The 22006-nt window shown below is 36.1% G+C and overlaps 1 protein-coding gene across 2 annotated transcripts in view; it reads left to right on the forward strand.

The window, feature by feature from the left end:
- LOC107655572 (anaphase-promoting complex subunit 1) overlaps positions 1-21471 on the forward strand; it is a 71835-nt gene extending 50364 nt beyond the window's left edge. For both annotated transcript variants that reach the window (XM_016443099.1, XM_016443106.1), the window contains exons 31-47: positions 215-297; positions 1120-1198; positions 2861-2935; positions 3870-3940; positions 4121-4211; positions 4298-4351; positions 4432-4625; positions 7859-7945; positions 8537-8654; positions 10145-10222; positions 10302-10369; positions 11941-12079; positions 12373-12459; positions 13332-13427; positions 16653-16857; positions 19313-19447; positions 20837-21471. In XM_016443099.1, coding sequence (XP_016298585.1) covers positions 215-297; positions 1120-1198; positions 2861-2935; positions 3870-3940; positions 4121-4211; positions 4298-4351; positions 4432-4625; positions 7859-7945; positions 8537-8654; positions 10145-10222; positions 10302-10369; positions 11941-12079; positions 12373-12459; positions 13332-13427; positions 16653-16857; positions 19313-19447; positions 20837-20949 — 1773 coding nt within the window. In that variant the 3' untranslated portion in view covers positions 20950-21471. The remainder of the gene's footprint in view (positions 1-214; positions 298-1119; positions 1199-2860; positions 2936-3869; positions 3941-4120; positions 4212-4297; positions 4352-4431; positions 4626-7858; positions 7946-8536; positions 8655-10144; positions 10223-10301; positions 10370-11940; positions 12080-12372; positions 12460-13331; positions 13428-16652; positions 16858-19312; positions 19448-20836) is intronic.
- The last annotated feature ends 535 nt before the right edge of the window (positions 21472-22006 follow it).

A 22006-nucleotide genomic window follows, 5' to 3' on the forward strand; every position in this document is an offset into this window, starting at 1 on the left:
TATATATATGTATGCATTTGAAATTTTAATTTAATTTGTATTTAAGGAAGTAGAATTAGATTGTATGCATAACATTTCAAATGACATCTACAGAGATTTGTATTTATTTATATTTTGATAAATTTGTATGGTAGTATTCTGAACTTAACCTTACACTGCATTATCTAATAAGGTTCAGAAGGCAACACAGATTAAATGTAACTGTTTTTATTAGGAGGGTGACACTATCAATGTGGACGTGACCTGTCCTGGTGCAACACTCGCCCTAGCCATGATTTACCTGAAAACAAACAATAGGTGAGTTTTAATGGAAAAACCAAAGAATGACATATTAACATGTTAACTAATAATAACATATATGTGACCCTGGACCACAAAACCAGTCTTAAGTGTCAAATTTTCAAAATTGAGATATATACATCATCTGAAAGCTGAATAAATAATCTTTCCACTGATGTATGGTTTGTTAGGATAGGACAAAATTTGGTCGAGATACAACTATTTGAATATTTGGAATCTGAGGTTGCAAACGTATCAAAATATTGAGAAAATCACCTTTAAAGTTGTCCAAATTAAGTTCTTAGCAATGCATATTACTAATGAAAAATTAAGTTTTGATATATTTACGGTAGGTAATTTACAAAATATCTTCATGGATCATGATCTTTACTTAATATCCTAATGATTTTTGGCATAAAAGAAAAATCTATAATTTTGACCCATACAATGTATTGTTGGCTATTGCTACAAATATACCCCAGCGACTTAACACTGGTTTTGTGCTCCAGGGTCACATATGTAGAAATTGACAGGCTCCGCAAACAAACAGAGCGTTGTTTTGAAAGAGTCCGTGTTACGCTCTCCGGAAAGTCAACTAACAAATTAGTAATAGTTGCCTGTGTGCAATAAACCGGAATAAGAAATAGTATTTTAAAATCCCAATAATCACACACTTCACCTTTAAAGTAAAATCCATTATTCATTGTGAGTGCTGAAAGTCTCTTTCCGTGTGAATAAGGCTGACATCTTCCTCATCTTCAGCTCTTATGTTCAGTGCAAGGCCTCTTTCGGTCCTGTCTGCTCTCTCACATTCACACCTGTCTCTCTGGACCCCTCCAGGTCTGTAGCTGATTGGCTGAAAGCCCCGGACACCATGTTCCTGCTGGACTTCATCAAGCCTGAGTTTTTGCTGCTGAGGGTGAGAGAGAACGTTACAGGGACGGCAGCCATCAGAAGTTCATTCTGGCCTCTGGGCTCGTAGGAACTTATACATTAACACCTCACGATGGGTTCAGTCACACTTTTTTACCAAGTGTTCTCATGTTTCGTAATGGCTTTTCAGGCAACATATGGAGTCATTTTAGCCTGTTGTGCTTGTTAACCAACAGGAAGGTCACTTGTTTCTCAGATTCTTCTGAACTGTTCCGAAACCTAGAGTGCTGCCTTAGTAGACTGCGTGTTAAGACTATTCAGAAACGGTGGTATTTTTTTTGTTTGAATTCGTTGGACCAAATTCAATAGGAGTACTGCATATTCACCTTATTTCGCAATGTGGAAAAAACTATTTTCTTTGAATTTGATTCTTATGATTCATTAGCTGCTATAGGCAAATAACTAGCAGAATAACAAAGTGCAGTAAACAGTAGAACTATTTGCACTACATGTGTTTATGATTATGATAATGAAAAAAATAATTTCATAACAAATACAAGTTTGCAATATCAAGCAGCACAACAGACTTTAATTACAAATAAATTATTTTGCCCAGTATTCTGTCTGTCATGTAATTCATACGCCAATTAAATTTCCTTCCATGAGCTTAACAAGCGTTTACCACACTCGTACATTTTTTCTTTTTTCTTTTTGCACTGAAACGTAGATAATAAAAAATGATTTTTTTAAAGATGTAAATTTTAATATCATATATTTGAACAAAATAACATTTTTGGCCCTTTGTAGTAAAAAGTAGAGGTCGACCTATGTGGATTTTTGGATGGCCAAATATAAATACGACTGATATAAAGCCGATATAGGCCTTTCATATTGAAATGAGATAGTATAACAGAAGACGTATATCAATAAAAATCTATATTTATTTTACATAATATTTACTAAAATAATCAATAAATAATTTGAAAATGAATCTACTTGAAAAAAATAATTTGAACTAGATAAATAAATCTTTAAAATATACAGATTTATGCTTTATTGATTCTGTAATCCTATTATAATATTTTTCACAAATAAAAGTGAGGAAAAACACAAATAAATAAAGCAAATAAATAAAGCAAACACTAACCAACAGTACACTACTAAGCCACTGCGAATTATTTTCTCAAATAAAGACCAAGTAATGCTAATTTCACATACAAAAAGTCAAAATAAAAGTCCCACTTATCGGCCAAAACAGAAGAAACATTGGTTCAAAAATGCCAAATAATGGCCTTTTTGGACCAGTAGTAAAACGTTGAGGTGTCTCTGCACTAGATGGACGTATTTGACCATACGCATGTTTCACAGCATCTAGTGCACGAGTGCCATGTTTTTAGAACACTGTGTCAAGTTAAAATAAGTTTAACTTAAAAAAAAAATTGTTTTTTTCCCCCACTGCTCTGCATCTCAAGTTTCTAAACAAAAATGTGTTTGATGTGAACTGCTCCTTAGAAGGCAACTGCCAAGTAGACAAGCCAGCTCACTAGGTTTTGGAACAGAGCCTTTGTCATACAGGGTTTAACCAATAACCACAAAGGCTTACAAAGAAAGGGATTTACAAATATTTCCTTTTTTACAATTCAGCGTAAAACTTTTATTCATAGCAAGCTCTTTGTGTTTAGTAGCTGTGTCTTTGTTCTCACTACAGACGCTGGCCAGATGTCTTATCATGTGGGACGAGATCTTTCCCAATGCCGATTGGGTGACCAGTAATGTGCCTCAGGTATGTTAGAGCTGTAACACACTGCAGGGACTCATCCAGCATTACGTTCTGTTTCCAACTAGTTTCTCAAGAGGAAGCATATTTTGGCCTCAGGTCATGTTTTCGTTTCCTGTTCCCCTGTAAGTTCATAGGTTGGTCAAATATTTAGCAATGCTTTTGTTGCAAAACGCAGAGCTGGTTGGTCACTTCAGCTATAGAGGAAGTGTGCAGGTCATTGAGCAAGAGAGGAGGGAGAGGAAAGTCAATGAGAAGTGCATCTTTTAATCGTGAAGTCATTTCACCATGCTGCAGTTGTTGCAGATCCAATTTATATAGATTTTATTCTATCTGCTTTAGAACATCACACAGAAATTGTTCAAAACCGACTGTTTCTGTTAATTTAGTTTTTTATTTTCTAATTTTTGCATGCAAAAACAAAAGACCAATCACAATTCAGTATTCAAATATCGATGACATCCTCACTGATGGTAACTTTCTGGAATGTTTGAATCCTGAACATTCTATGTAGGTCAGTGGAAAATTTCTTCCTTCCTTGGATGTTTACAAAAACCACAAATAGATAAAATTTTAAATAAAGAGGGATATAAAAATTCTTCCATTTTACTGTCTAAAGATTATAGATTTACTGAGACGATGCACTTGTATTACTATGAATGGAAGTAACTGCTATGTTCAATATGGCTACACCTAAATAAAAGAGCGAATCAGCTGTTGGTAAAATCGTTGCATCACAAATCTGGCTAGACGAACCTGAAATATACACATTTTTAATGTCATTTAGCATAAGAAGCAACATTTATGAGTTGCTTCTCAAGTTGAGCTTACACTTACTTGGCTCATTGTTAGTGTACAGAGATGATGTGACATGTCATGTAGACACAGTTTCAGGCTCTCCTAATATGATTAATGCTAACAATAAGCGTTGCATTTTCAGATAATCCAAGAAAACATCGGAAACCAGGAGCAGACGTCCATCTCTGAGGATCTCAACATGGAGACCTTGGTGTGAGTAGCAGCAGATTCTCAATTATGTTTTGATCGACTTGTGTGATTTCTAGGAGATCCTTATACCCCCAGTTTTTCGCACATGTGGAGGTGTTTTCTATTATGACTTTCCAATGAGTTTTTGTTCCTTTCATGACTGGATGAGTGAAATAAAGCTGACATTTGTCACTGTTTCCACAGTCAAGCTCATGACTATATAATTGCCGGAGGCTGCCTGGCTGTGGGATTCCGGTTTGCTGGGTCTGCAAATTCAGACGCTTTTGACTGCTTAGTAAGTAGACATTTACTTCCCACTGACAGATTTGTGATCTTTCTGAAAGTTCTCTGAATATTCTTAATATTTCCTTTCTCCTTCAGTACAAATTTGCCCGAAACTTCATGCAGTGTCTGACGACCTCGACGGCTACAGTGGTAAGCATTTGTTTGTATTAAAGGCAAGCATCGTCATGTAATCACAAATACTCATTCGAGCAACGTCCGCTATCCTCCAGACAGGACAGTATAACCTGCAGACGTGTTTAAGCATGGTCCTCCTGGCGGTTTCAATGGTGATGGCCGGTTCAGGGAACTTGAAAGTGTTGCAGCTGTGCCGCTTCTTCCACAAACGCACCTTTGGCGAGATGAACTATGGCTTCCACATGGCCCATCACATGGCTCTGGGGCTGCTCTTCCTGGGTGGAGGGAGGTTAGTTGAGTTTGAGTTTCATATGGATTTGGAAATATATAAAAGAGTCCATTTTTACCTATACTTCCCAGCACCTCCATTCACTTCCATATGCCATTAGTATGCGTTTAATTAGTAGTGTTTGCTAAGGCAATAATCACAATTACTTTTGCCCATTATTAGAGTTAAAGTATTAAACAAATCCCTGTCCCTAAGTATAAAGTGCTGCAGCGATGATGTATTTTTGTAGTCCAGCTGGAAGTTAGCATCACCATAACAAAAAAAGCCAATAGGATTTATCCATTGGCTTTTAGATTATTGTATAAAATAAGCTATGTGCAGCAAAAGTTTAGGATTTGTACACATTTTGTTCATCATGATAATCTTTGCAAATAAACACAACTTTTATGAATTCTGAAGCCTAAATACAATTATATCCTTTGACCCCACATTTCATTCTCTGTTAAATAATGCATTAAAGGAAGTTCATCCACAAATGAATTCCATCATCATTTACTCATTCTCATGTCGTTCACGCTTCTGCATATTCAGAGTTACATTCGGTCACACAATGCATGAGAATCAGGCTTGATGTCAAATTTACAATTATGCTTCTTCATGCACCAAATTTTAATGTGGAAGAAGAAAATTATATGGGTTTGGAATAGTGATGCACAAAATGAAAAATGAATGAAAATTCTAGACCAAAACTGAATTCAGGATGCACTTTGGCGAAAACTGAAACTGAAAATTAATTTTATGTAATAACCAATTAATTAATCAAATAAAAACTGAGCTTTACAAACATTTAAATTGCACATTTATTTGTAACTTTTTAATAACAGAATTATGCGTCTACTCAAATTTATTGTTGAAATTTAAATGGTGGCTATAATAAAAACGTACTATTCAAACATACACTAAATAATAGGGCCTTTCGCACCGCGGGAACCTTTTTATAGTACCAGAACTAATTGTGGAACTACCCACTTTTTGGCGTTTTCGCACCGCCGGAACTGGGCGCAATTTTAGTACCGGACTGCCTTTTTCGAGAACCAAATTAGCTCCTACTCCGCAGCAGGGTCTAACCAGCACAACTGGTACTAATCGTGACGTAAGTAGACATTGATTGGCCAAACGCGTACGAAACCCCCCTCCCCCGCCATGATTTAAAACGCCGTGTAAACATACTGTAAACATTGTGTCAACTTATTTCGCAAGTATGGAGAACAGAGATAGATGGACGGACGCTGAAGTGCAGGCACTTGTAGCAAATGTAGCACTGCCAGTTGTCGTTGGAGATTCTTAGTCCTCCTTTCCGTTCTTTCAATCGCTTTACGTATATGTCGACATTCCATGTCCATTATTGTGAAACCCGTGAGACACAACAAAAACACAGCTCCGATCACAGCGTCCTCCATCCTCCTGTTGTTAATGTTGTTCTTTTTTGTTTCCGTTGTTGAGCGCTGTGCACAAATGACGTCGCTGTCGACCGGCTTACGTCACTTCTTAGTACACACTCTCAGTGCGAATGCAACCCTTTAAATGGTACTGGGAAATAGTTCGCGCAAAATCGTCCCAGTACTTTAGTACAGTACATTTAGTTCTGGAACTAAAGCGGTGCGAAAGGCCCTAATGGCTACCGTCAACTAGTTACCACATTCTTCAAACTATCTTCTTCAGTGCTTAACAAAATAAGTTTTCATTTGTTTTGGTAAGTACATGTTTTGTCTTATTAGCTGTAAATTATAAATGATAAGCAATTTATCCTTTTTTATAGTGCATGTATGTGTATTGCCTTGTTAAATATTATACAAATTTTACCATATGGTAACATGAGATTCTTAGTCCTCCTTTCCGTTCTTTCAATCGCTTTACGTATATGTCGACATTCCATGTCCATTATTGTGAAACCCGTGAGACACAACAAAAACACAGCTCCGATCACAGCGTCCTCCATCCTCCTGTTGTTAATGTTGTTCTTTTTTGTTTCCGTTGTTGAGCGCTGTGCACAAATGACGTCGCTGTCGACCGGCTTACGTCACTTCTTAGTACACACTCTCAGTGCGAATGCAACCCTTTAAATGGTACTGGGAAATAGTTCGCGCAAAATCGTCCCAGTACTTTAGTACAGTACATTTAGTTCTGGAACTAAAGCGGTGCGAAAGGCCCTAATGAAGAAAACACATTAAGTAAAAATATAATGAATATGTAATATAGTGCATATATTTACCAAAATGCTCCTCTCCAAAGCTATTTTTTCTAGCTAGCTATGTCTTTAATGAGATAAATGTAATGATAAATTACCTATTGTTTACAAGCTGTTTTATTGACATCTTTCTGTGGTTGCAACTCTGATTGAGCGATTACATGAGACATGATACATTTCAGTAAATTGTTCTGTTTCTTTCAACACCTTCTGATGTTCATTCATGCTTATTTTGTGCTATAACTAGTAATAAAGTGGACGAGCTGATCGGTTCACATGCCGCTTGAACAGAGGCAGCTACAGCGGTCTGTGATTTTAGTTCATGCATTAAGAGAAAAACGGCATAGACTAAAATATTAGTCTTGAGGTTTAAGAATCCATATCAGTTTTGATATTTTTAATTAATCACTAGCATTCACACAGCTGACACATTTGTACTTTTATCCATGTTGTGTGTATGAAATTGACTGAAAGTCAAAACATGCCATCAGAAAAACACTAAATGAAACGTCACGGTTTCGGTCAATACGCCACACTGCCTATGCTGCTGCTGTAGATATGAGATATGAAAGATATGCTGTAGAAATGAAAATTGCATATTAAAAAATGTATGTGCATGTGTGAAGCAGCAAGCTACAGGTGTTGTGGTGGGCTGGTACACAAGCTCTTGAGCATTTTTAAAGAGAAATAAGGTGACCTCTAACCAGGTCAGTGAAAGGCACAGTAAGAGCCTCTCGTCCTGTCAGAGCCTGTTCGAGTGCACTCTTCAACTCGCCCATTATTTTTAAGTGAGGCCTTTTGAAAGAGCACAAATAGTACTGGTGAACAATGCATGACCAATTTCCCCCTCGCTACACAATTGCATGCGCTCTGAAATATTGCTACCAGGGACAACTGAATATGCAGCATGTGTGTCCATTGTTTATTTTCCGACATCAGTTCACATGCATTGTTCATTTATGTTTTTCCTCACTCAACTGGTAATATGCTGTTAGAGAAAAGTCAAAAACCTACTTTTTATGACATACTTTTGCTTTTCCCACAGGTACACACTCAGCACCTCCAACTCAGCTATTGCTGCCCTCCTTTGTTCACTTTATCCTCATTTTCCTGCTCACAGCACAGACAACAGGTTGACAACAGCTGCTAACACACACACGTCACAATGAGCAAATATGGCTGTATTGTCTTCACTTCTGAGGAAAACCAGTTTCATTTTGACTGTAAATGAGACTTGTTACCCAGAATCGTGAATGTGTGTGTATTAAATGCTCGTATCTACATGGTGTCAAAGTGTCCTGTAATACACTTGGCCCAAAAAGTATTCACACACTTCAGTCACACTTAAAAACACGTGAATGACGTTGCATTAGACAAGATATCAAACCAAATGCCATTTGTTTTGCAGAATGAGCACAAACAGTTTTCAAGTGAAACATTTCACAATAATATTTTCAGTTTGAAATGACAAGACAATACATCCAGGCATTTTCAAGTGCTTTTAATGTCAAATACTTTCTGTGGAGACTGTATTTCATCTTTACTACTACTACTAAGAAAGAATAGAGATGATAATAAACACTTGACAATAATCGAAACATATACTCCAGTTTCTAACTACAACTGATTGTGTGTCAGGCTGGTGGATGTGTTTGCGTTTAAGGTTGGAAATATAAATCATTTTTTGTTCCTTCTAAACATATGTTCTTGTTCGTCTTTGCAGGTATCACCTCCAGGCGTTGCGCCACCTGGCTGTGCTCGCAGCAGAACCGCGTCTGCTGGTGCCTGTAGATGTGGACTCACTCAAACCCTGCTACGCTCTGCTAGATGTCACCTACAGGGTATGTGCTGCACGTGCCTCCCACCTCGATGTGGTCTTTCAAAACATACACTTACTCACATTCAGTGAAAGCCAGTGTTATTTTAGTATTAATTACAGTATATATTATTATAGTGTTTATTCAATTTTTAGCTTTTATTTTTATATTTTAATTTCTCATGTTAACTTCAGTTTAAGTTATGTGCTTTTGTCATTTTTTAAACATTTCTCTTCAGCTTTATTTATTTTAGTTTTAATAATTTTAATACTTCAACATTTCATTTCATTTAGTAGTCAATGTAAGATTTCAATTTTTAAGTACATTTTTAAGCTCTTTAAGTTTAGGTTTTTAATCTAATATTTACTTTTTATTTTATTTCAGTTAACGAAAATTATTTTTAATAGCTTTAGTTTTCGTTTTAGTTAACAATAACAACACTGGTTACCAACATTAATTCAAAATAGACCATTTTAACTTCTTTAATTCACATTTGTTCCAAAGAAAAACAATGTTGTTGTAATCGTTCATTGAAATGCAAAAATGCAACTTGCTGTGTCTCTGAAACGGTGTTATTTTAGTATTATTTAAATACTATTATATAAATTTTTTGAATATTTGGAATTAGCTTTTATTTTTGTAATTTCAATTTTCATTTTAATTAATTTTTTTAGCAATTGTGTTATGTGCTTTTGTCATTTTATTATTTTTTTATTTAGGTATTAATTTATTTTTATTTCATGTTGCCTTGACACTTAACTGAAATAAGTTTAACGTTTTCACCTAATATTTATATTTTATTTTATTTCATGTTTAGTTCAATTAAAAAATGTTTTAGTTTTAGCTAACAATAATAAGACGGTAGTTGTAGGTAATTTAGCTTTTCTTTGTTGTGAAATGCACTGATATAATAGTGGTTAAAGTTAAATGTTGTGTCAATATTAGCAAATAAGAATATATTTTAAAAAGAAGAGTCACAATCGGGATAAGTAGTGATGCTCTTAAGGATGAACGTGACCTTTGACCTCCATGCCCGGGTCAAAAAGCTTCCTCAAAAGTGCACTGCAAACTGATTTCATATCTGACTCTGAAACTTTTCAGTTCTTGATTCAAATCACATTTTTTTCCTCATCTCACTTGCTAAAATGGCTTTGAATACCACTTGATGTCGAAGACTGTGTAATTAGCACATAGCTCCACATCCCAGCATCTAGCCGTCCCGTTGCGTGTGAGGCCATTAGGCCACATCAAAGAGATTCTTAGGTGATAAAAACGCTGAAGGACTGTTGAAGGTTGACCGTGGCGCCTGACGATGTTTTCCCTGCTGCTTTGAGAGGACTCATCTTTTCAATTAAATGATGCCCGCCAAAGGAAGGCAACCAGCAGTTCACAGCAATTACAAACACGTCTTTGCTCACGCAGGCATAGAGTCACACATAGTGAATTTATACATCGTGATGCATGGCGTTAGGTTTCTAATCTGTTTGTGCATGCATGTGGTATGTGTTTAATAGGAGACACAGTGGTATGAAGAGACGACCGTGGAGTTGATGGCTCCCACCATGCTGCCTGAGCTTCACCTTCTGAAACGGGTAATAAATTAAACCACTTCTAAGTACAGCTCATACAAACTCCCTAAATCGGATGTTATATTTTTTTCTTTGCATCCAGATTAAGGTAAAAGGTCCAAGATATTGGGAGCTGAACATCGACATCAGTAAAGGAACCCAACATCTGGAGTAAGTCTGCATGTAGATTAAGTGAGATGGAATCGAACTAAACCGCTTTAAGCTCTGTTCCAAAACCAAGTGAGCTGACTATCTCTTTTATCTATTTAAGGCATCGTAGCCACGGTCCAGATGTGAATGCTTTTTCAATAGGTAGGCAGTGACATTGTTAACTACTTTTTGCAATCTTTAAGGGAGCATCACATGTGTTCTTCAAGATAAGGCAATCCCAGAATGCACTGCGACAAGCTCAGTGAAAAAAAAAATCATTCATGATGCTGAAATGTTTGTTTTTGTTCAGTACTGAAGTATCAATATACACAGAATTTTTGCAAACTATATACACACAACTATTCACAAATTTTGGGGCCAGTAAGAGTTTTTCTTTTTTATTAAAATGTAATAGAAATTTTATTAGAATTTAAAACTTGTATTCAGCAAGGATGTAGAATTAGTCACACAAAACTTACCTATATATATTTACTGAAAGGAGAAGAATTGCCTTTGAGATTTTAATATTTTTTTTATTAAGTCTTCCTTGACTATTTTATTAGTGTCCTTCTTTAAATCATACTAGAAAATGTTTTTTTTTTTTAACTCACTCAGAAAGTACATTAATGGAAATTTTTAGAAAAGCTTCTCCTGGGAAACTATTAGAATTTTTATCAAATATCAGTTTGAAAGATTGTATATAATGTTTTTTTTTTATGTATTTATTTATTTATTTATTTTACTATTTTTATTTAGTTTGTGTTTGTTTGTAAATAATTATATTGTTAAATTATTACAAAGAATTCATTGAAGTGTTGTTATTAATACTATTTTAACTCTTATTATTCTTGAGTTTTCCATGAATTTAGATTTTGATACTGATATAGTACAATGATAAATAAACATGTAGTGGTAAATAAATAATAATTCAGCATGGATGCATTAAATTGATCAAAAGTGACAGTAAAGATATTTATAATGTTTTAATAATTTTCTTTTTCAAATAAATGCTGTTCTTTTAAACTTTCTATTCATCAAAGAATCCTGAAAAGAATAAAAAATTAAGCATATTAATATTAAAAAATAATAAGCAGCACTATCATTTTCTACTAATGTTTCTTGAGCAGCAAATCAGCATATTAGAATGATTTCTGAAGGATCATGTGACACTGAAGACTGGAATAATGATGAATAAATTACTTAAAAAAAAAACATTTTAATAGAAAATGGTGATTTTTAAATTGTAAAAAATATTATTATTATTATTTTCGTTTTTACTGTATTTCTGATTAAATATATGCAGCCTCAGTGAGCAAAAGTCTTCTTTTGAAAACATGCCAAAACAAAATCATACCAACCCCAAACTTTTGAACAGTAGTGTAGTTTTATGCTTAATGACATGTTGAAGTCTTGAAATAATCAGTATGAGTGCTATTTATCAAGCTGCCTATAGAGTGTTCCAAATCACTCACTTATTAGGTTCCATTTTTTTTGTTAGTGTGCTTCTTTAGAAGGCAGCTCACTAGGATTTGGAACGGAGCTCCAGTTAACTGTGGTCAAGAACAGAGTGCTTTAAGTTTACTGCTTTCTAGATCCATCCTATCCAAAGACGGCGTTCTGTATGTGAAGTTGCGCGCCGGACAGCTGCCCTACAAGGACGACCCTCAAGGCTGGAAGAGCCTACTGGCCCCCAACCTCAACAACAGAAGTGCTGAAGTGCACACTTTTAAGGTCGGTCTGTGTGCACAATAAATATTACCAACAGACTACTGTCCACAAACTGGTTTGGCCGACATCTGTCAATATTTACGGTGTCATATGTCTGTTTGTATATAATTCAAGCATTAATCCATTCATGCAAATACAGAGGATAAAGGTGTAAAGGTATTTCCGGATGTTTGCAGAGGTCTCGTGTTCCTAATTGGATTAATGCAGCATAACGTGTTCTTTCAAACTGCTGTAAAGAATGTTCTTCATGCCAATGAGCTATTTTTCCCTTCCCTCCCACTTGTTCGTCTACGCAGCCCGAGGCCATCTCAACCTTCACCTCAGACGCAGCTCTGGTCTCCTTCGCCGAGTACTTCTGCAGAGCCTCGGAAAACATGAAGCATGTGAGACCATAAACATGTTGTTTTAAGGCGAAGCGTTTGGTTTGTGTAATAGGAAAAAAGCATTCATGTCCCTACAGAGGCGAAGTCTTGTCCATGTGCATTCATAAGGAAAGAGACTAGGATACTAAATAGCTGTCAGAAACTAAATTTTGCTCTACTGATACAACTTGATCTTTTGAAAACTGTGACTTAATATGAGACCAGTGTGATAAAGTCACTTGACAACCATGTAAAATTGGTAAAGAGATGGACAGAATAAACTGATTTGAAAGAATGACTTGCATCTTTAATAAAACACTTTTTTTTGTACAGAAGGATTAACGCATGTCAGAAATGCTTAAACCCATGAACATTTCCTTAAGACATTTAGTATGTTGCCAAATACGTTAATGCAAATCGCCTCCTAAACAAACGGGAAACGTGTTTATAGTAAATACTCTTATAATGGAAGCCAGGCAGGAGAGCGGGCGTACCACAAATAAAAGCTTTCAGTTTCAAAAGTGTAACCTTAACACATCAAAGCAGGTTTATTGTCATTTCTTTCCTATGTGATAGAAGAGCAAATGAAATAAAGTGACGCCTGGAGCCTCAGTGCAAAACGTTTAACCAGAAAATGTGTGTCACAGTAGCTATAAATACAAAATGAATACAGGAAACACAGGAGTAAATATGACCCACTTTCCTGCCTTGCTCCCCATATGTGCATTACTATAAACTTTTATTTATATTTCAAACTTAGGGATGAATCAACATTATTTTTTTGTAATAATCGACTTCATGCAACAGATGCGGTTCTTAGACATTAGGTTGTAAATAACTCGAAGGATGGTGTTGCTATAGTTTTCACACGTTTTTCTGTCTTGTTTCTACAGAAGCAGGAGACAGTGGCATTACTGTCAGCAATTCTGTATGAATGTGTGACACAGGAATACCCAGAAATGCTGCCAACACACATCTCTATTGACCAGGTCAGTTACAGTAAAGCACAAATACATGCAAATATTGGGTAAAATAGTGCATTTTAATTAGGTGGAATTTTTCTGTATCTACAATTTTCATTGCGTGTGTCTCTAAATGTACACTACTGTTCTAAAACATTTTCAAATGTTTTTTTTTAAAGGAGCCTCTTTTGCTTTCCAAGGCTGCATTTTTTTGATCAAATATACAGTAAAACAGTAATATTGTGAAATATTATTACAATTAAAAATAACTGCTTTGTATATTAATATATTTTAAAATGTAATTTATTCCTGTGATCAAAGCTGAATTTTCAGCATCATTACTCCAGTCTTCAGTGTCACATGATCCTTCAGAAATCATTCTAATATGCTGATTTGCTGCTCAAGAAATATTTCTTATGATTATCAATTTTGAAAACAGTTGTGCTGCTTAATATTTTTTTGTGGAAACTTGATACATTTTTTCAAAATGCAAAAAAATCTTAATGGTCATAAAAAACACTTTATTTTCTTTGTACATAATATAATTTATTAATATTAATAATACATTTATTTATTCTTATAATTATAAAATAATTATTTATCAATATAAATGTGTTAATGTATTTTATTTAAATACAAAATAATTATTTAAATTGATTATTTATCATGAAATAAATATTTTTATTTTGTTTTATTTTATTTTATAACGGCCCAGATATTTCTGTGTGCCTTGATCAGATTCCAGCCCAAAACCAAAACTTAATCATAAAATTAAGAAAGTTCATAATAATAATATACATAATAATATGTAATAAATAACATAATACATAAACATAATAATAATAATAAAAAGGTGTGTATATGTTTGTGTGTAGATAGATAGATAGATAGATAGATAGATAGATAGATAGATCAGGGTTCGTATGGTCATGAAAAACCTGGAAAAGTCATGAAATGTTAAAACAGCAATTTCCAGGCCTGGAAAAGTCATGGAAATTTCACAAATCTCTGTATAATAGAATTATGGTTAATCAGGTCCTGATTTCGTTGGGGGATTGTGCATATATCGCATAGTTTTACGCATTCCTGCAACTTTCAAGTTTATAATGAGGGAAATTCCTGCAAACATTTATTCAATATAGCATGTAGGTTAGATGAGTAAATAAATCCACATAAACCGTCAGATTAAATCAGTCATTTGAAAACCGCATGAGTGATTCAGCTGTACCGTGTCTTCTCTCTTTCACTGTCTCAATGTGGCTTCACATCAGTGGATCTCGTCTGCACTACAAGAGCTGCTGCACGCTGCAATACAAGACTTTCGCTTGCGTTTCGGGACAGTTGACAACTGTCACTTGCCTAATCGGGTCATTGTTGCATCGTCACAAACAATATATAATTTGCACATCTTTTTAAGCCATTCGATACTCATGTGCTCCAGAGGCAGTTTTCTATGCGCTCACAGTCACGTCCGAAGCGCACGCGCATATAAAGCTGCCTCGCGAGTACCAAATTGAGTTATTTTTCGCAGCTTGTTGCACTTAAGCGGCCAAATACACACAAAATGACGTCAAAATGGCCATCCTGGCAAATCCTCATAAGCACAGTCGGTTTTGTCTTAAGTAAATGTAAACAGGTCATTTTTTGGGGGAATGCTCTGCACTTTTTCCTTTCTGGTCTCAGCTTGCTCATGACATAACATTCCTGTTAGATAAGGATATGGTGTTGACTCCAGAACTGTTCTTCTTAAATAACTTTTCTGAATTGACATTGTCTTCGCAACAGAGAAATTTACTTTTAGCTGCTCTCACTGCGGCAAAGAAAATGTTAGTCAGTCGCTGGATTCCTCCACATACGATGAGCAGGCGTGTATGGGGCTTATCTTTGCTGGACATTATTTCCTTGGAACTATCAACAGCTCGCATACATGGTGCAAAGACTAAAACTTTGAAGACCTGGAGTGCTACTTTTGATATCGTTAAATCCTTTGTTTCTTCTTTTTGATGTACAATTTATTTTGTATTTATGTATACTTTCTGTTTATCTTACGATTAGGAATTTTACTTTTCTCCACTGCAATGTCTTATAATTCCTCAGCACAGTATAAGTCTACCTGGTGGGTGGGGGTTGGGGTTGGGGTGGTCATTACAATCTAATATGTTGTATCTTCTCTATATTGTACTGACTACTCAATAAAAATAATTGTTCACAAAATAAAAAGTAAATGTAAACAGGTGAGAAAGAAAACTCATGTGTATCAGTATTGGATCTGGGCATTGGGTCTTGAGAGAGCAGCTTCTTTTGGGCTCTCAAGTTCGTTATTTCAAATGTAGATGCGTAGCAAGCATGCTCATAATAGAAGCTTTTTTGTGAAATATATGCATGCTATAGGTCTTTCATTGGCTAGTGAGGAGGGGGATCCACCAAATGAGGTCCCGGATTGGATTTCGGAGGTGCCGGCTTCGAATATGGCTTGTTCCTGCACAAATTAAAGGGATTGTTCACCCAAAAATGAAAATTTGATGTTTATCTGCTTACCCCCAGGGCATCCAAGATGTAGGTGACTTTGTTTCTTCAGTGGAGCACAAATGAAGATTTTTAACTCAAAACGTTGCAGTCTGTCAGTCTTATAATGGAAGTGAATGGGAATCACGGATTTGAGAGTCAAAAAAACATAAACAAACAAAACCAAATTAAACCCTGCGGCTCGTGACGATACATTAATGTGTAAAGACACGAAACGATCGGTCTGTGCAAGAAACTGAACAGTGTTTATATCGTTTTTACCTCTGAAACACTGCAAAGTCTGAACTGTCCTGAGCGCGTTCTCAACAGCTGGCGCCTGACGTGTCTTCTTCTTCTTGCTGTACAGTGGATCGCAGACTTATAAGTGCATTACCGCCACCTATCTCTCAAATGGACCGTTGACACTTTATCTACAATCTCAATTAGGCGTGTCAATGGTCCATTTGAGAGATAGGTGGCGGTAATGCACTTATAAGTCTGCGATCCACCATAAAGCAAGTGATTCCCATTCACTTCCATTATATGACTGACAGACCGCAACGGCTGGAGTTAAAAATCTTCGTTTGTGTTCTACGGAAGAAACAAAGTCACCTACATCTTGGATGCCCTGGGGGTAAGCAGATAAACATCAAATTTTCATTTTTGGGTGAACTATCCCTTTAAGCCCTGATTATACAAGTTAAATGCCCCGTAAGACCCTTAACACACTTGTACACTTCTCCGTAGGCCGTGCGGACTCTGGAGCGGGGCGATCTCTGTGAGACGTTCAGTCTGTGGCAGATGAAGCTGGTGCTGGAGTTGTGTGAGAGCCGAGTCCTGCAGCAGCAGCTCAGAGACACACGGCGTCAGGGCCGCGGCCTGCTGCTCAGCTCTGAGTTCCTGCCCGTCATGAAGAGCTCAGCCGACCGGGCCCTGGATCACTGGCTCTGTGGTGAGATACATGACACAGCCATCAGCGTCTAGCATCATTGGCTCATATGCTTACTCAGATTTCTATTTTAGAGCTTCTGTGTCAGCTCATCCAGTCAGCATTTGGGTCTTGCATGTGTTTCTTGTTTTGGTCAACACCTTCAGCAAGTGCGAAAGGCTGTAGTCATGTCTGTTCTCTGCAGGGTTGGTAACTTAAAGGCTAACAGGGGGAAATCTTACTAACTGTAGAACCAATCAGTTTTTCTTTACATTGTTGTCTTCAGTTCTGATTACGATAAATGCAAAACACATTCTAAATCATTTAATATTATTATAATATTATATTATTAATATTATATAATTATTATAATGTTCCTGTGGCTCAGTGGTAGAGCATTGCGTTAGCAGCGCAAAAGGTTGTGGGTTCGATTCCCAGGGAACACACATACTGGTAGAAAATGCAAATTATTAATATATTTATAATTATCATTGAAGTATTATATTGTACTGGCTTTGTTCTAATTTTAATTGAACAATGATATTAATACATTACAATACTGAGAACTAAAATGTTTGCATTTTGCATCTTAATGGTCATAAAAACCACGCTTCATTTTCTTTGTACAAAATATAATTTTTTTATAATAATAATAATAATAGTCGATGTATTTATTCTTATAATTATAAAATAATTATTTATCAATATGTTTGTGTTAGTTAATTTTTATTTAAATACAAAGTAATTATGTATTATTTATTATAAAATAAACATTTTATTAAATTTTTATCTGAAATATAGCCCAGACATTTCTTTGTTAGATTCATGAAACCTGTCAAAAGCATGTCCAGACCAGATTCCAGCCCAAAATCAAAAGTTATTAAAAAAATATATATATTTTGTTAATAATAAATGGATTTTTATAATTCTAAAATAATTATGCCTTAATATAAATGTATTAATTTATATGTATTATTCAAACTAAATAATTCTTTAAATATGTAGTTTATTATAAAATAAATATTATAAAATACAGAAATATGAAATATGGCCCTGACACTTCTTTGTGAGATTCATTCGGTGAGTATAAAGGTGTAGCCACACTAGACATTGTGTTCTATTGACTTCTATTCGTATGTATACAGATGCATGTAATTTTTTTTCATCAAGCTTGAATCCTTAACTATAGGTTGTTTGCACATGACATCATTGCTGTGGCGTGAAATGCAGCTGGAGGGCAGGAAGTGATTTGTCTCTATAGGAATCACTAGCAGAAACTCAAAATGCCTGTGTTTTGCATTGTTTATGGATGCTCAAATCGATCAAACCGAGAAAACACAAGGAGCTTTTATCGTGTACGAATATGTGTTGTTCATAAGGCAAGAAATTGACTGAAAAACGCAGGAAAAAGTGGCTTGTCAACCTGCGTCTGCAGTCGGGAGGAGTCGAGTCGGGCAATGCTCATGTGTGCAAATGGTTAATATAAGAAATAATAATATATTAAGATTTTAATAAAGAAATATATAATCCAGGGCTGCCAACTCTCACACATTCAGCGTGACACAGTCAGAATTTCATTATAACGGAACATTGTGAGATTGCGATAAACTGAAGAGAGTGACAGCTTTTTAGTGATTATATGGAAGCGCTATTTGCTCGCTTTCTAGGCTATAATCAATTCAGAATTTGAATAAAAGAGAACAGAAACAACAGCCACAAACCCTGTACATGCAGCAAAGTTTCAGGAGTGAATGAAAAAGGATAAGATGGAGGAAAGTCCGTACTGTACTGGTTTAGACTCTATTACAAGAGAAAGGTATAAACAGAAAAACACAACGATGTTGGACGTGATCCCTATGTTATAAAGAGGAGCGATTTTTTAACTAAATTGAAATATTTGCATGCAGTGGATATAAGCTAAGCAACTGACCCTGATTGCAAACAAGCTATTTCGAAAGTGAATCCCGTATTTGTATGAGGAATGAGGAATATATGGCACTCCTGAAACTTTGGTGCATGTACAGTGTATGTGGCCGTTGGTCCCGTTAGCTACGTGTGGCGTTTAGCATTGAGTGAATTCTGACTGTGTCACTCTGTATCTATTTATATATTTCTTTATTAATATCTTAATATATTATTATTTCTTATATTAACCATTTGCACACATGAGCATTACCCGACTCGACTCCTGCCGACTGCAGACGCAGGTTGACAAGCCACTTTTTCCTGCATTTTTCAGTCAATTTCTTGCCTTATGAACAACACATATTCGTACACGATAAAAGCTCCTTGTGTTTTCTCGGTTTGATCGATTTGAGCATCCATAAACAACGCAAAACACTGGCATTTGGAGTTTCTGCTAGTGATTCCTATAGAGACAAATCACTTCCTGCCCTCCAGCTGCATTTCGCGCGTTATCAGAATCACGTGATTGCAAACAAGCTATTAAGCAAACAAAACTGTTCATCTTAACTCATAGATAACAGTCCCGTGCTGCAAGCGTACTTGAGAAGGCAGTCGATGAACAACGACACTGATGTCAGCATGTTAGCCTGCTTCCTGGTCTACCATTCCATCCCCAGCCTCAAGAACATGGTGGCGTCTGACCTGGAAGGTACGATCACACTCAAACAGAAGCTAACCACTGGTCTGTTGAGAAAACGGGGTTCTTCTTGTTGAATGTGGAGGTCTTGATTTAAAGGAAAATAAGCACCCTCATGCCATTCCAAACCGGTGTGACTTTCTTAGTTCAGTGAAACCCAAAATGAAGCTCTAAAGGCACCATAAAAAATATTCCACTTAAATTTCAGTCTCTTCCTCACACAAAACTATTTCATGGCTTCAGAAGTCTTGAAATATAGTGCAAGAGTCCTATGGACTACACTTAAGGCCCTGATATACTTAAAGCGAACTGGTGTGACGTAATTTCAAACTAAATCAGGCCAAAACAAAGCTTGTTTGGAATTCATTTTAGGAGTTTGAAACAGCTTCCCAAAGAAAACTTGGCTTGTAAACACCTTCAAACTACCATTAGTTTGCGGAGATTACATAATAATCTTTGACATGGAAATCAGTTAGATGCCAGTAAAAGGATGAACACACTGAAGAGCTACTTTTTCATGTTTAATACTGTAAAGCTGCTTATTTTAAAGGGTACATTTGCTGTTTTTCAACCATATGTCATATTTAAACCATATTTGATATTTGTCAGCAGAAGTTGACATAACATGCATAAAACTCATCTTATCAGGAAAACTAAAGATCATACTTCAGTGCTTTTGTATCTCCGCTCATGGATAGTTTGATCGAGCCCAGTGCATTATGGGTGTGGAAGTTTTCCTACTTTTTTTGCCCATAGCCCTTTTTCTGTACTGTTTTCTAGTCTTGTAGCACAGATAAAAAAAAAAAAAAATGCGTTTCTACTACATAGACAGCCAACTTTTATTAAAACCCTATCTTTCCAGTGGTGAATTTCACTTTTAAAGCAATCTGTAGTATAAAGTGCTATATAAACATAACATGACTTGACTGGAGTTCCAAATTGCAGAGCTGATGCAATCATATCCACATCGCAATGATCAGATGCTTGCTTAACTGCTGTTTTCTCACAACTGTCATTTTTTGCTGCATGTGTATTTTGTTGAGAGGAGAGCATTCAGAACAAGTTTCTAAAGCTAAAATGTTTTCTAAAAGTGCACCATTGTTCAGATATTTCAAACTTCTTTTTAGCCCCTATGTGAAGAATAAAAAAATAACTTTGCTGTGAAAAAATCTGAGCCTTTGTGCATTTTTGGAGTACAACCCCTCCACAGAAGAAAAAAAAAGTCATGGTTTCGGCATGACACGAGCAAGAATAAATAGTGAAAAAAATGTAACTTTTAGGTCAGTTATTCCTTGAAGTACTGGATATCTGATTGATATGTTCTGAAATGTTCCACTGATCCATAGTTAGCCTTTCTTGAACTTTATCTCCTAACATTATCATTCGGATCTCTCTGTACAGGATGTTCCTGTTTCCCAGAGTTGCTGCTCAAGAGCAGTCAGTTGGGTGTTCCTGTACGTGCTCTGCTGCGTTTGAGTCCTCTGCTCCTTCAGAAACATGATTCTGGAGTTTAACCCACCAATTCCTGGAGGTCAGCCAACCTTCTTCTTAACCAGGAACCGCAGGGTCATGGTTGCCTTGTCCACGCAAGCCACAGGAACTCGCTGCAACACCTTGCAGCAACTAAGGTGGTTTATTATGTGGACATTTTTATCACATGATAGTGTCTTTGAAGCGCTGGAGAAACAGATTTCCTCATCCCTATTTTGACATGTAAATAGTTTGTAATTATATTTGTACCTATGATAATTCAGTCAATAAATATGACTTGAAGAAATGGTTTTCATAAAGTATGCCTGGCTTGTATTAAATAAAATAAACTTGTTCTGCTCTGGTTTTGTCAGTTTTGCGGGGGATTTTGTTGCCAGAGTGAACATTAATATTAAGGGGTTTTCACACATGTAACATCTACTAAATTGCAGGATCCGACACTACTTTCATTGATAGTCTTCATATTGTGTCACTGCTCATTTTTGTAAGATTTAACTCTGTCTTCTGCTTAGAAATCATTAATTCTCATAAAAAGGAATGTCTTCCAGTCACTTCTTTGGTGCAAATCATTGTACATGTGAATGCCCCTTTACTATTTTTACCTTTAAGTTTAGGGGTTTATGTCACTTAAATGAAAGTGGAAAAAAAGTGAAAGTGATGTCATGTGGCCAAGTATGGTGACCCATACTTGGAATTAGTGCTCTGCATTAATCCCATGCAAAGTGCACACACACAGCAGTGAACACACACCCGGAGCAGTGGGCAGCCATTTTTAGCAGTTGGGGGTTTGGTGCCTTGCTCAAGGGCCCCTCAGTCGTGGTATTGAAGGTGGAAGAAAGCGCTGTACATTCACTCCCCCCACCTACAATCCCTGCCGGTACGAGACTCGAACCCGCAACCTTTGGGTTACGAGTCCGACCCTCTAACCATTAGGCCACGACTTCCCCATGTGGTAAGTATTAACTTTGCCACAATAACTGCACCAGGACATGAATGATTCCTCAAATCATGCATCTTGTTGAAAAGAGGTGTGCTGTTACCTTCACTGTTGTTAATGTTAACGAAAACTGAGAAAAAAAA

The sequence above is a fragment of the Sinocyclocheilus anshuiensis genome, unplaced genomic scaffold (genome assembly GCF_001515605.1).
Source record: "Sinocyclocheilus anshuiensis isolate Anshui unplaced genomic scaffold, SAMN03320099.WGS_v1.1 scaffold1463, whole genome shotgun sequence".
Taxonomy (NCBI): Eukaryota; Metazoa; Chordata; class Actinopteri; order Cypriniformes; family Cyprinidae; genus Sinocyclocheilus; species Sinocyclocheilus anshuiensis.